The 13,842-nt window shown below is 37.8% G+C and overlaps 1 protein-coding gene across 1 annotated transcript in view; it reads right to left on the minus strand.

The window, feature by feature from the left end:
• pcnt (pericentrin) overlaps positions 1-13,842 on the minus strand; it is a 53,988-nt gene that overhangs the window by 4,194 nt on the left and 35,952 nt on the right. The window contains exons 37-46 of the mRNA XM_073851761.1: positions 10,555-11,055; positions 9,354-9,456; positions 9,078-9,250; positions 8,797-8,991; positions 8,389-8,559; positions 7,426-7,621; positions 7,125-7,347; positions 6,874-7,024; positions 5,191-5,889; positions 3,950-4,120 (exon numbers count right to left, since the gene is read on the minus strand). Coding sequence (XP_073707862.1) covers positions 3,950-4,120; positions 5,191-5,889; positions 6,874-7,024; positions 7,125-7,347; positions 7,426-7,621; positions 8,389-8,559; positions 8,797-8,991; positions 9,078-9,250; positions 9,354-9,456; positions 10,555-11,055 — 2,583 coding nt within the window. The remainder of the gene's footprint in view (positions 1-3,949; positions 4,121-5,190; positions 5,890-6,873; positions 7,025-7,124; positions 7,348-7,425; positions 7,622-8,388; positions 8,560-8,796; positions 8,992-9,077; positions 9,251-9,353; positions 9,457-10,554; positions 11,056-13,842) is intronic.

The following is a 13,842-nucleotide window of genomic DNA, read 5'->3' on the forward strand; positions in this document are numbered from 1 at the left end:
ACTTAACACATTCATAAAATGGTAACACTTTACAATAAGGTTCATTAGTTAACATTAGTTATACACATTAGTTAACATGAACTAATAATGAACTGCACTTATACAGCATTTATTAATCTTTGTTATATATATATATATATATATATATATATATATGGGCCGGGACTCGATTAAAAATTTTAATCTAATTAATTAGAGGCTTTGTAATTAATTAATCGAAATTAATCGCATTTTAATCGCATGTAAATATTTGACCTGAGAACAGTGAGAATTAAGATTTTTACATGGATTTTTAGTATACCATTGAATAATGACTGAATACATAAGCTTAAGCAACAAAATATTGTTTATTTTTGTTCAACCAAGTCCAACAGACCAGTACAATATTGCCATTAAAAGTGTAGCAAGAGGCACGTTCTTTAACGAGTCTTTCATTCCAAGAACTCTGCTCTTGTGTTTGCTTAATTATGCATTTAAACTTTAATGACCAAACCTATCATTATAAATGTTGCTGCACATGGAATATAACGCGGATAACATTTAAAAAATAGTTTTTATCAGGTTACACACTGATTATTTATCACTCAAACCCCTTTCTCTACCTGTCCGTTGGTCGCGTATATCATAGACATATATAGAGAGTAGACGCCCCATCGACCGATACTCCCTACTGGTGCTGACGAGACGTGGGGCCGCCATCTTGGACCGGTCACCCGCTCCACTCAGTGTAATCTGTTTGGCAGGTGTAATGAGCTGTCAACGCATTTAATTAATCATACCTCACGGAATATCGAACTGATTTTCACGCGGTTTTTTTAGCTGCAAAGGTCATAAATATAGCTGTGAAACATGACACATGGTTTGGCATATTTTAATATTGATAGTGAGCTTAACAGTAATATAATGAATATCTCCGTTCTTGTGATAGTATTAGGTCTTTTAAGAGGGTCTAAAGACTTACAACATGGACTTAAGCACTTCTAATGCGTTATGGTTTGTATAGTTTTATTCTATTTTCACTTGGCTGTTTATTCATTTGACATTGTTGTTCATTACTGATATTCTCCTTAATGTAGTCTTACCATGCTGTTATTATATTTTGTTGTGATGGTAAAATGAAGCTTTTCAAAGCACTGAGGCTTTCCCCTCAACTGTATCGTAAAAAGGTTCATTACTCGAAGCTTTTCAACACGTTGCACACTAATGACATCTTGTGTTCAAAGGTGGGAAAAGTTGCCTTTGCGTCCCAGATCTCAAAGCGATTTTGGACAGTTTCATCAAATACATCAATTTGTGCTACGAAAACTGTCAGAAATAAAAAATAAAAAATAAATGTAATTTTACTTGAATTAATCTGTAAATAACATATTTATTCGTATTATGATGCATTCTTAACAAAAAGCGAATGACACTTGAAACGCGTTATTTTAATCAGAATATGAAGCAGTCACGTGGGTACAGTGCTTCACTGTGAGATGTTTCGTTCTTTTGATACAAGCTTCGAAGCTTTCGGTGTTTAACGTCACATCACTAATATTTTGCTTGAATTGACATTGTTGATTATTGCTGTTTTCCCTCATTTTTATTGTTTATTTCATTATGCTATTGACTGAATTGACGTTGTTCATTTTTGCTATTCTCCTTATTAGCTAGCCTATAATCTGACATCTCAATCTGTTCCCTGTTAAATTTAAGTATTATATTGTTTTGTATTTATGTCACTTTGGACAAAAGCGCAACCATAACCATATGAGGTGTAGGCTATGATAGGAATTTTGCAAATCACACACTATAAATATGATAGAGAAGCAGAAACAGATAGTGACGGTAAAGGTATTTTAATGAGTTGAAGAAATACTATATTACATTAGAGTCTACTTGGAGTATTTCATTCTCTCTCGCTCACACACACACACACACACACACACACACACACACACACACACACACACACACACACACACACACACACACACACACACACACACACACACACACACACACACACACACACACACACACACACACACACACACACACACACACACACACACACACACACACACACACACACACACACACACACACACACACACACACACACACACACACACACACACACACACCTATCCTACACAGTGTTCAGGCATGTTCTCTCACTTTTGCTGCTGTTACGCGATGTAATGAATTCCAGAGTATGACCGGTCCAAGATGGCGGCCGCATTTCTCGTTTCCAGCAGCCAATGTGGCGTCTATCTCTATTATGTCTATGGCGTATATCCTCCATGTTTGTAGTTTAACACTTTTTATGCGTGTTTGTAGTTCTAATCGAATCCTCGTTCACGGCGCAGTGTGTTGCGGGCAATATAAGCAGTTAAGAGTGTGCATTGATCGTTAAGTAGTAGACCATCCGGGAATCTTTGGAATACTTTTTAAACATACTACGATTTGGGACATACAATACTATTTAGGACGGACGTCTTTGGCTTGTCTGAACGCTAGTTTGTGCTCCAGTATAATCGGTCCGCCGAATCTCATCTAGTGAGAAACGTTCCGCGGTGCAAAACGTATTGCGATTAAAATGCGTTAAAATATTTTAACGCGTTATTTTTGTGTAATTAATTAATCTAAATTAACGCGTTAAAGTCCCGGCCCTTATATATATATATATATATATATATATATATATATATATATATATACACATACATACACACACACACACATACATATACATATATGTATTGAATGAGTTGTCGTTCAATGGGAAACGCACCCCAGGATGTTTGTTAATTTAATTCTGTTTGACTGTTGTATTTGCCCTTTTTATTAAATTTCTATTTGTTGCTAATAAAAGTTGTTAATATTTTTGTGCATGTTATTTTGTTATTGTTTCAGTAGTGTTTGGTATTCAGTTTCTGAACGGTTTAGGCACAATTAAGCCAACAGTTTTTTGTATTTATTACGGTATTTATGACATGTTTCATGGAGTAGTTATTTTTACATGGCTTTTTAAAAATGCCAGGTAGCCGGTGTTAGCGTTTGGTCAATCAGCGTACACTTATGTCACTGGTAGTTCCTATAGAACTGTTTAAGACCCTACTCTGAATTAGGAGCTAATTTACAGTCCAACCAAAAATGTAGACATCAGATATAAATTTATTTTATTTATTTATACATACTAGTGGGTGCAGGACACTATAGTTGATTTATGTAAGTGGGCATAGCAAAATAAAGTAAACTGTATGAACAATTTGGGGGTATAATATGTTACAGTGGACTATATACAGTATAATTGATCATGTGTTGCTTATCTAACTGTGTATTTAAATTTAACAGCTGACAACTTTGATGAAAAGACATGTAATGAATTAGGTTGAATAGCTATCAAGATGAATGTTCTTGTCATATTTTATTACCATTTTCTAAACTATAGCGAATAAACTGATAATTTGAAAATTTGAAGGTACCTGAATAAATTTTGGTTTGACTGTAGTTCCCCCAAACAGCGTTCCTAGAACCAAATACGTTCCTAGTTCCCACGGTGTGAACACATCCAAAAAGCAAGTACTTCCGCCAATAGTAGAAACTACAGAAAGGTTCCTCAGTGCAAAAATGCCTTGAGAGGCTTTTACACTAATCTACTATTAAAGAGTGAATTCCCATCAACTTCCGCTATAAATGACCAAAAAAAAAAAAAAAAAAAAAAAAAAAAGGGTCCTAGAAAGCTGAAACTACTTGCAAAGAATTCAGTCAATCATACAGTTTTGGAATGACATGAGGGTAAGTCAATTATGACAAAATATTCATTTGTAGGTAAACTACCCCTTCACTTTCATCTGCATGAAAGCTTGTGATAATCAGTAGGTATGGGTATATTTGCTGGGTATAAGTGCATTTTGGGGGGTCTGACACACTGTCACTAGTACTTAATACTTGGGAATCTTACCTGAGAGATGCTTGCAAGTGCACTCTGGCCTAAGGCCAGGCCATTGGATTGTGTCTCTCTTTGCAGGCGTTCTGATGTGAGCTGTTTCTCTTTGTGCTCAAGGTCTGCCAGCGTCTGCTGCAGCTGCCTCAACCGCTGCTGATCCTTCTGACGCAACACTTCCAACTCCAACTGAGAGAATTTAGCAAATAACGTCAGTGCTCTAAAATACTGACAGCAAACAATGATGTACATATTGAATTAAATGGGTTAGTTCACCCAAAAATGAAATGGGTATGATTTACTACCCCTTTTGTTCCAAAACATTTTGTTAATCTTTAAAACACAAAACAGGACTTTTAAAAGTCCAGGTAACAAAAAGTACAAAAGGCATTGTAAAAAGAATCCATATGAATTAAACTGTTTGTTCCAGGAACAAGTGATTTACAATGAACTGATTTAAAGGATTAGTTGATATAAAAGTACAAATTGTCTGTTAATTTACTCACCCCCATGTCATCCAAAATGTTCATGCCTTCCTTTCTTCAGTCGAAAAGGAATTAAGGTTTTTGAGGAAAACATTTTAGAATTTTTCTCCATATAATGAACTTCAATGGGAGCCAACAGGTTGAAGGTCCAAATTACAGTTTCAATGCCACTTCAAAGGGCTCTACACAATCCCAGCCGAGAAATAAGGATCTTTTCTAGCGAAACAATTGGTCATTTTCAGAATATATAACTTTCTAAACACAAATGCTTGTCTTCCTCTAGCCGGACCTCTCACATTACGTAATCACCACATGAAAGGCACAGTGCTAGTGCAAGATGAGCCTTTGTGATTAAACAGTACATAAATTTTTTTTTTTTTTTTTTTTAAGAAAATAACCAATGGTTTTGCCAAAAAAGACCTTTATTCCTCAGCTGGGATCATGCAGAGTCCTTTGAAGCTGCATTGAAACTGCAATTTGGATCTTTAACCTGTTGGCTCCCATTGAAGTCCACTATATGGAGAAAATCCTGGAATGTTTTCCTTAAAACCTTGATTTCTGTTCAACAGAAGGCGGCAAAACATGAACATCTTGGATGACATAGGGGATACTAAATTATCGGGAAATTTTAATACTGGAAGTGAACGAATCCTTTACACTTATGTTTTTGGTTTTAGTTTTATGGGTTTGGAATGAAGCAAATAAGAAAATTATGACGTAACTGCCATTTTTGGGTGAACTATCCCTTTCAAGAGAATCAATCTTTATCCTCACCAGTTTCTCAGTAGTGCGTTCCTGTCGTCGCTCTTTTTCCACCTGCTCCTGTTTCTCCTGCCTCCTCTGCCTCTCCATCTGCTCCTCCCTCACTCTCTCCCTCTCTTTCACCACTCTCATCTTTTCCTTGATCACATCCAACTCTGTTTGTAACTGAGCAGCTCTTTCTCTTTCCGCCTCTAGAGTGCGTCCAACCTCTGTTTTCTGAGTCTGCAGGCCCTCCAGAGCAGCACGGAGCTTTCTCACTTCCTCCTGCTCCTTGTGTGCCTCCTGCTCTGCTACCTCTGCTTGCCTGCGCTTCCCTTCCAGCACCTGCCCTTGCAGACGTTCCAACATGGCTGCCAGGTCCTCTCCCTGACGCCTCTCCTGTTCCAGTTGCGCCCGTAGGTCCTGAATAAATGTTCTGTCATGGGCACTGGCTGCTTCCTGTCTGCGGGCTTCCTCCTGTAGACGGCGCGTGTGCTCCTGGGCTTGGCGAGAAAGCGATTCCGAGAGCTCTGATGATCGAGAGCGTTCCTCCTCCAGGCGGGAAAGTGCATGTTCAGTGCGTTCGCGCTCCTGGGCTAATAGAGCCTCACAACGAGACTGCTCAATCTGGAGCTCAGAGCGCAGGTTACAGGATGTGATTCGCTCCTGGTCCAGTGCGGAATTAAGCTGACTGACATGTGATGCTTGCTCATTCAAAGCCTGGTGCAAAGACTGTTTAAAAAAAAAAAAATGATTCAGATCATACTTAGGCTTGTCACTACATCAAATTGTTCTAAATTAAACAATCCTCACAGGTTTCATAATCCTCAGTATCACCACTTAAACAAATTTAGTAATGAATTACACAAATACTGCGTATTATATTTATATTTTTGAAAAACTTTTGACTGGTGGTGTAGTTTACATCATATACTGTGTATATATGCAGGTAATGTTGAGATATATATATATATATATATATATATATCTCAACATTACCTGCATATATACACAGTATATGATGTAAACTACACCACCAGTCAAAAGTTTTTCAAAAGATTAATGTTTTTTTTTAAAGTCTCTACTCACCAAGCCTGCATTTGTTTGATCCAAAGCACAGCAAAAACAGTACAATATTTTTACCATTTAAAATAATAATTTTCTATTTGATTATATTTTAAAAAGTTACTTATTCCTGTGACTTTTTAGAATCTTTTCTCCAGTCACATGATCCTTCAGAAATCCTTCGAATATTCTGATTTGCTGCTCAAAAAAATTCATTATGTTGAAAGCAGATTTCTTTGAATAGAAAGAACAACATTTAAAAATAGTAATTTTTTGTAACATTATAAATGTCTTTATCATCACTTTTGGTAAATTTTAAGCATTCATGCCAAAAAGTAATTTCTATTCACAATATTACTGCTTTTGCTTCATTATCAAATAAATGCAGGCTTGGTGAACAGAAGAGATTTTTTAGATTCTGAACACATATTGTAAAAAAGATGCCACAGAGTGACGTTGTATCAGAACAACCGTGGTAACAATACAAATTGTGCATGCTCATTAAGAATTATTCAATGACCCTGAACAAAAGCCACTAAATAAAAACAGGGACTGAATCTGAGCAAATCATTTTGATGAACTGATTCAGAGATTTGGAACAAATCAAATTCCCCACTAATAGAAGGTTTAAACATCAAAAATGGGGTTCACCTCTTTTGTTTGGTGGTTTTGCTCAGCTGACTGTTGGTTGATTAGTCTCTGCTGCTGAAGGTCCTCCAGCAGTTCCTGTACTCTAGCCTGCTCTTTCTCCAATGCCAGTGGACAGGCCTGATGTTCAGCTTCAACATTTTCCAGCTTTAGCCTGAAAAACCAACAAACATTTTTCAGAAAAACCAAACCAAAAATACAGCATTCTACCAAAGCGACGACTCGTATTCAAAAGGCATGCATATTTGCTGTACCTGAGCTTGTGAATCTGACTCTTCAATTCATCTTGATTTCTATACGTAGACTGAAGCTGTAGCCTGGTCTCCTCAAGCTCTGCCTTCAGCACTGACACAACCTTAAGCTCCGCCTCCAAATGCTTCTGCTGCTCCAATCCCCTACTTTTCTCAACTTCCAGAGAGGTGCGTAGATCATGTGACGCTGTCCGTTCTTGTTGCAGCTGTGACTCCAGCTCTTCAACTGAACAGTGCACAAAGTTAAAATGGGGACTGTTTTGTTGGTTTTTCAAATCTTGCAATTGAATTGTGAAAAACATACCATCTCTATGCAGCTGATGTTGCGTTTCCATGCCCTGTTCTTTTGTGGTGTGCAGGGAATCCTGCAGCTGCCGCAGCTGTTCCTGGCTCTGCTGGGTGCTTGCATGCAGCTGTGCATGCAGAGTGCGCACCTCAGCCAATAGACTGTGACGGTCTGCATTGAACAGCTGCTCTAGAGATCTCCACTGCTGCTCCTCCTTAAAAAGGAACCGGAATAGTTAATGAATAAAAGCACTTGAATTCATTTACGGTGTGTTCACACTTGTAGTTTGGTTCATTTGATCTGGACCAAAAAGGAAAATGATATATTTGGTCCTGGTCCACTTAGCATTCACAATGACATTTTTGACAGCGAACCTAAAGATACCGAACCTGAAGGCATAGTGATACGTTCACAACCAGATTGGTCGGGTTGAATGACATATTTCGTGATGGAACACAATGAACACTATAAACAAAAGGAAAAGGTGCATTTGACTTAAAGCGGTGCTGCCGGTGTATGACATCAAAGTACCCATTCACGGTTCCATCTGCTGATCGCCACTTATAGTCAAATACACGCAATGCCGTCTGCTGGACTAAGCGTGCTCATGATTTTATTTTCACCACCTACGAACACACAAAGAGCTCATAAAAAGGCACTTTTAAACCTTGTTTAGTTTTGGATAAACCACTTGTTCACTTCGTGAAATCATGTCGCATGGGTTTAAGAAGTATTTGGTCCATGTTGTGTTCATATTTCATTCAAACCGCATCGAAGTTTGTTTGGAAGCGGACCGAGCCGCATCTTTTTAGCAGTCTTAGTCTGCAGCGTTCACACTTACACACAAATGAACCGCACTAACAGAGCAATCGCACCAGAGTTTGTTTTAATCAAACCAAGACACCATGACAAGTGTGAACACACCTTTAATATGGCAATATCAGCATCAAACACAGCATCACACGATGGGCTGCTCAGTACCTGCTTCTGAAACAGTTTCTTTAACTGATCCAGCAAAGGGGTGAGGTCCATCTGAGTAGAGGTTGTCATGAAAGCTTGAAGCTGAGTGTGAAGCCATTCCCTTTCACTGTCAAACACACTGCGGACCGCCTGCAATAGCTCGCGCCTCCAGTCCACGTCCCCACTGTCATTCTTCATATGCATACACAAACACAAACATTAAAAATGCAAGTGGAACGTTAGATTAAATGTACACCAACTCTAGACTATACTAACTCTGGATCTGCAGTTTTATTTACAAATTTACTTTAACTCTACAAAGCCTACTGCATAATATTTGACCAGCAAACCAGGGCCTCTAAATGATCAACATGGTTAAAACATGACTTTAAGCATCTATCATGTAAGCAATAAACAGATGAGCCTCACCCTGGGCTCCCTGTCAGCCATCCTGCAGAGCAGCTCTCTGAGTGATAAGATGGTCTCCTGTAAGGCCCGTCTCTCCCTTTGCCAGGAGGGGGGCGGGGCAGGCTCAGAATCTGGGCGGGACTGACCAGATGGAGCAGGGCGATGGGACAAAGACAGGATTCTGCAGCTTTCCTGGTAGACGCGCTTTAGCATAGCCTGTGAATGATACACAGATATAGAATCACTAAATCAACCAATTCTACATGTATGAGTGATGGTGGTATTATAAAGATGTGGCCTACCTGTAATTCAGGTGTGAGGGCCTCATGGGTCTCATGCATGCTGCCTGCAGCGCTATCTGTGTTTTCTGCAGGTGACATTCCTCTGCAACGCAGATAGTCCACAAAATGAGCATCTAAACGCTCTGTATTCTCCAACTCAAGCTTCAGCATGGCCTCCAACTCTGAGCTCACATCTACAAACAAACACATTAAGGTTAAGATCATTTTCCTTGTTAGTCATCTTAAACACACGCAGTCTCTCTTACAGAAATGTAAGCAAGTATAAAAACAACTCACTGCTGCCATATCCATCACTGACCCACTCCGGCACAGACCCAGGAGAGGTGGAACCAAGGGGAGAACGAGACGGCGTCACATCTGAATTGTCCAATTCATGAACCTTAAAACATAACAGCTACACCATTACCACATCATTAACTTGCCAATCATGATGTTAACAGAGAGAACCAATAACGTGTGGTGCCAATTCTAACCATTGCATTTTTTTTATATTTACTAGCAGTTAAAAGTTTTTGAACAATAAGATTTTTAAAGTTTTTTTTTTTGAAGTCATCTTCTCTGCTTACCAAGCCTGCATTTTTTTGATCCAAAGTACAGCAAAAAGTGCAATTTTGAAATATGTGTACCATTAAAAATAACTTTTCTATTTGAATATATTTTCAAAAGGTAATTGTGATTTCAAAGCTGAATTTTTAGCATCATTACTCCAGTCACACGATCCTTCAGAAATCATTCTAATACTCTGATTTGCTGCTCAAAAACTTTATTATTATTATTATTGTTAAAAACAGCAAAGGATATATTTTTTTAGTTTTTTTGATGATTAGAAATTTCAGAAGGACAGCATCTGAAATTGAACTTTTTTTTAACATATGTCTTTATCATCATTTTTGATCAATTCAAAGCACACTTGCTTGAAAAAAAAAAAGAAAAAAAAAAAATTCCATAATTTCTTTCCCAAAATTAAAAAAAATATATGTAAAAATTATACCGACTCCAAGCTTTTGAACAGTATAATGTTACAAAAGCTTTTTATTTCAGATAAATGCTGATCTTTGGATCTTTCTAATCAAAGAATTCGAGAAAAAAAAAGGACTTGAAGTAGTAAAAATATTTCACTGCATTTTGGATCAAATACAATACAAGCTATGTGAGCAGAAGAGAATTCTTAAAAAAAAAAAAAAAAGGTTTAAAAACTTTTGACTGGTAGTATATAGAGTATACAAGTTCTGTTGCGTAGCAAATGATTATATTTTCATTTAATTACATTTTAAAAACTGATCAAATAGTTACAATATTAATTTGTGGTGTTAAGAGGTCCGAATTCAAAAATTGTCTAATGAAATAAATTTATATTAAAAATCAAAACACAAACCAAAAAAAGGGAATAAATATTACACGGGAGTCTAAAAACATAAATCTAAAATATCAATGAATACTATTAGTAGTACATAAATACTATTAACTGCATGCTTACCTTATCTGCATCCAGAGAGTCGAGCACAGAAAGGTGTTCGGACATAGTAAGCGAGCATGGGGATGCAGAGTGTGTGCTGGGTGGGGCTTCCTCTGAAGGTGGGACAAAAGTTTGTCTGGCGTGTGGTCTCTCTTTTTCCCGCTCCATAGGTGAAGGTTTGCTGTGGAGCTCTAGGCTGGTGTTGTGTAGTGCACTGAGCTCTGAGAGGTGAGATGCCTGCAGACGAGAGGGGCGCTCTTCACTGCAGTCCAACCTACGCAGGACTTCCGGTGAAGATAGGGAAGCAGAGAGGGATGGGTCACGGGAAAGGCCTTCAAGAAAGCGGTGGCCGTGTTTGGGATGGTGTTCCTGCAGGTTGCAGCGCTGTCTGAGCTGCTCTAGCTCCTGCTGCTGATAGGCCAACTCTTCCTCCTGCACAGCCAGGTCATCCTGCAGACTCCGCAGCTCTGCCTTCAGATGCTGGTTATGGACCTCGAGATCAGCCAATGCACGATCTTTTGTCTGATGGTGAAAGATCAAATCGTTCACTTGTCAAATCATTTTACATTTATAGATTTACATTTATGAAAACAAAAGTATGACTGGTGCTTGTGCTCTATGGATTGTTTATTCTATTAACCATAAAAATGCATTAATGTCATCAGATGCGAATTTAATTTTACATGTTGTTTGAACTGAAATGTGTCACGGCAGTGTGTGTGCACAATAGGTCTGGTCCGAATACCATTTTTTTGAGCTTCGAAGGGGCTAACAACATATTCTTCTCTCTAATAAAGGCAGGAATCTCTGTATATCTTTCTTTTAGCATTTTTATTATGTTGAGAACAGTTCATCCAATTGATTTTTGCTGTGGACCCAAGGGAGTGCAGTGCTGCATTTTGGTGCAATATGGACACATGACACGTTCAGAATTAATAAACTGTAACAGAACATTGCAAGTTGGAAGCGGCGCGCCTCACGCAGGCAGAGCTTATATGCTTCGAGAACGGACACTGCGCTAGTGACACAAAACACACAGGTCTGTTAAGAGCAATACTTTTAATAAGGTAGCCTAACATTTTTTAACAAACAAATCACTCTCAAATCAGAAATTAGCAGCACAGTAAAAACTTACACCATAAAAGGTAGGCAATTTAAATAAAAGACAAACGAAAAAAAAAATGGTGCGGTGTTTATAAATTATTTATATCTAAATTATTTATAAATATATATATACACACACACATTATATATAACGTTTGTGTATATAGGCCTATATATAAAATAAGAATATTATTTTGAAACCCAAAATAAATGAGGCTTAAACATTAACAAACGTGCGTGTTTGTTAGCACTTCCGTCAGTGAACAAGCAGCCTACAAAACGCTAAAATAAATAAATAAATACATACATACATTTAAATATGAAACTAGCCCAAATAATAAAGTTAAATAGGCTATTAAACAAACATTCGCTGCAAAAATTCCTAAAACCTCGCCCGGACCTTGTCCGACAGCGCATCAGAATTACTGGCCCGAGTTCAACTGGAACTTTCTCTTTCTCTTCCCCATTATACAGCTGCTGTTTTTAATAGCAAAGTGATTACATTTATTTTCGTTTTAGTTTACAAAGTAAATTTAGAAATATATTTGGAACACTTTTTATTTGTTAAATTAAAATTTTTGTTTATTAAAGTAACGACCCAGCGGCAGATTAATTTAGCTCTCTCAAGTCATCACGATTTGAATTAAAATCTATAGATAAAAAATAGGGCTGTCAAAATTAACGCGTTAATCGCGCGTTAACGCAAATTCATTTTAACGGCACTAATTTTATTAACGCGCGATTAACGCAGCGCGCTTTTCTGTTTGACCCACTACCTAGCCCATAGTTAAAGAAATGGATGCAGTGCTGCCAACCTAGCAAAAAGTGTCTAGCAACAATACATAAACACATAATTGGACAAACCTAATATAGTTTCTGAGGCTCTTCGGTTTTGCTGAACGTGCGCGAGGTCTCCCAATGAATGCGCGCGCACCTCCCTCTCTTCATATCTGCGTCTGCACTGTTCAGCGAGCGGCAGTGGAGCAGCGCTTTCGGTTAAAACAGATGTTATGTTCATTCAGTGCTTGAAGTGGGCCGGTACGCAGGTACTTCTGTATTTTATCCTTTTGCGTACACCGGCACTTCTCCATATTTAAATAAATGCAAGCGGAGTCGGGCTACGTTAGGATTGTTGCTGTGGGGTTGATGCGTAAAGCCACATACGAGTATGCACGCGAAACGGCGTATTAAATGCACGTCAAACCCATGCATAATTGCATATCATATGTACGCCCAAAGTTAATTTCAGCTTGTTAATAGCACGCCAAATAGAACAGAAAGTCGTGCTAGTGCGCATTTGCATGAGACCAGGCTCTCCAATCAGTACATTATAACCAAAACAATACATTTAAACATAAAAGAAGCAGGTTTTTGGGATCACATAACTTTAAATGGCTAAACTCCTAAAAAGTCAAAGGATCCTGAAGGCATTCAAACAGGAAGTTAAAAACAACGATAATAATGCAGGGAATAGTGACTTATGTCCAGATGCCGGTAAATGATTCTTTTCAGTGATTGAATCATGATCATAATTCAGGATTTTTTTTTCAGTTATTATTTCATATTACTTTGGTTGTCTGATAACAGAAATATTACATCAAAACAATGGAAACAGTTTTGTTGAGAACTTGGCTGCATCAAATGACAGTATGTGGGCACAGAGAGGCAAACAAATGTAATAATAATGTAGATTTTGCATGTTCAGAAGAAGTGAGCTGCCCTGTCCTGCAAATAATGTAAACAGGCTTGTGTAAGTAAATTGCTCAGTGCAAAGAAAGAGAAGTAATGGGAACCTGGTGTTTCTATGTTCTTTTTTCATGTGTCTAATAGACATGAACAAGTTATTTGAAAAACATCTATGACATTTGAAACAAGTTAGTCTTCATGTCCAGTATGGTTTCACTGATAATAAACACATATTTGCTTAAAGCATCCATGCCAATGTTGATTAGAGTATTAAAAACTTTAAAAAGTGTTAATTTAAGGTACATTTAGAACAGATAAAATGTGCGATTAATCGCGAGTAACTCAAGACAACCATGCGATTAATCGCGATTAAAAATTTTAATCGATTGACAGCCCAAGTAAAAAAAACTTAAAGGCTATATCAGCGATTCTAGGCTGAAACATAAAGTGTCATATTCAGCTGACCTTTCTTCACGACCGCTCGCTGCCTGCCCCTAAATCAGCTGTAAAAAAAAAACG

The sequence above is a fragment of the Garra rufa genome, chromosome 12 (assembly GCF_049309525.1).
Source record: "Garra rufa chromosome 12, GarRuf1.0, whole genome shotgun sequence".
NCBI classification, from domain to species: domain Eukaryota; kingdom Metazoa; phylum Chordata; class Actinopteri; order Cypriniformes; family Cyprinidae; genus Garra; species Garra rufa.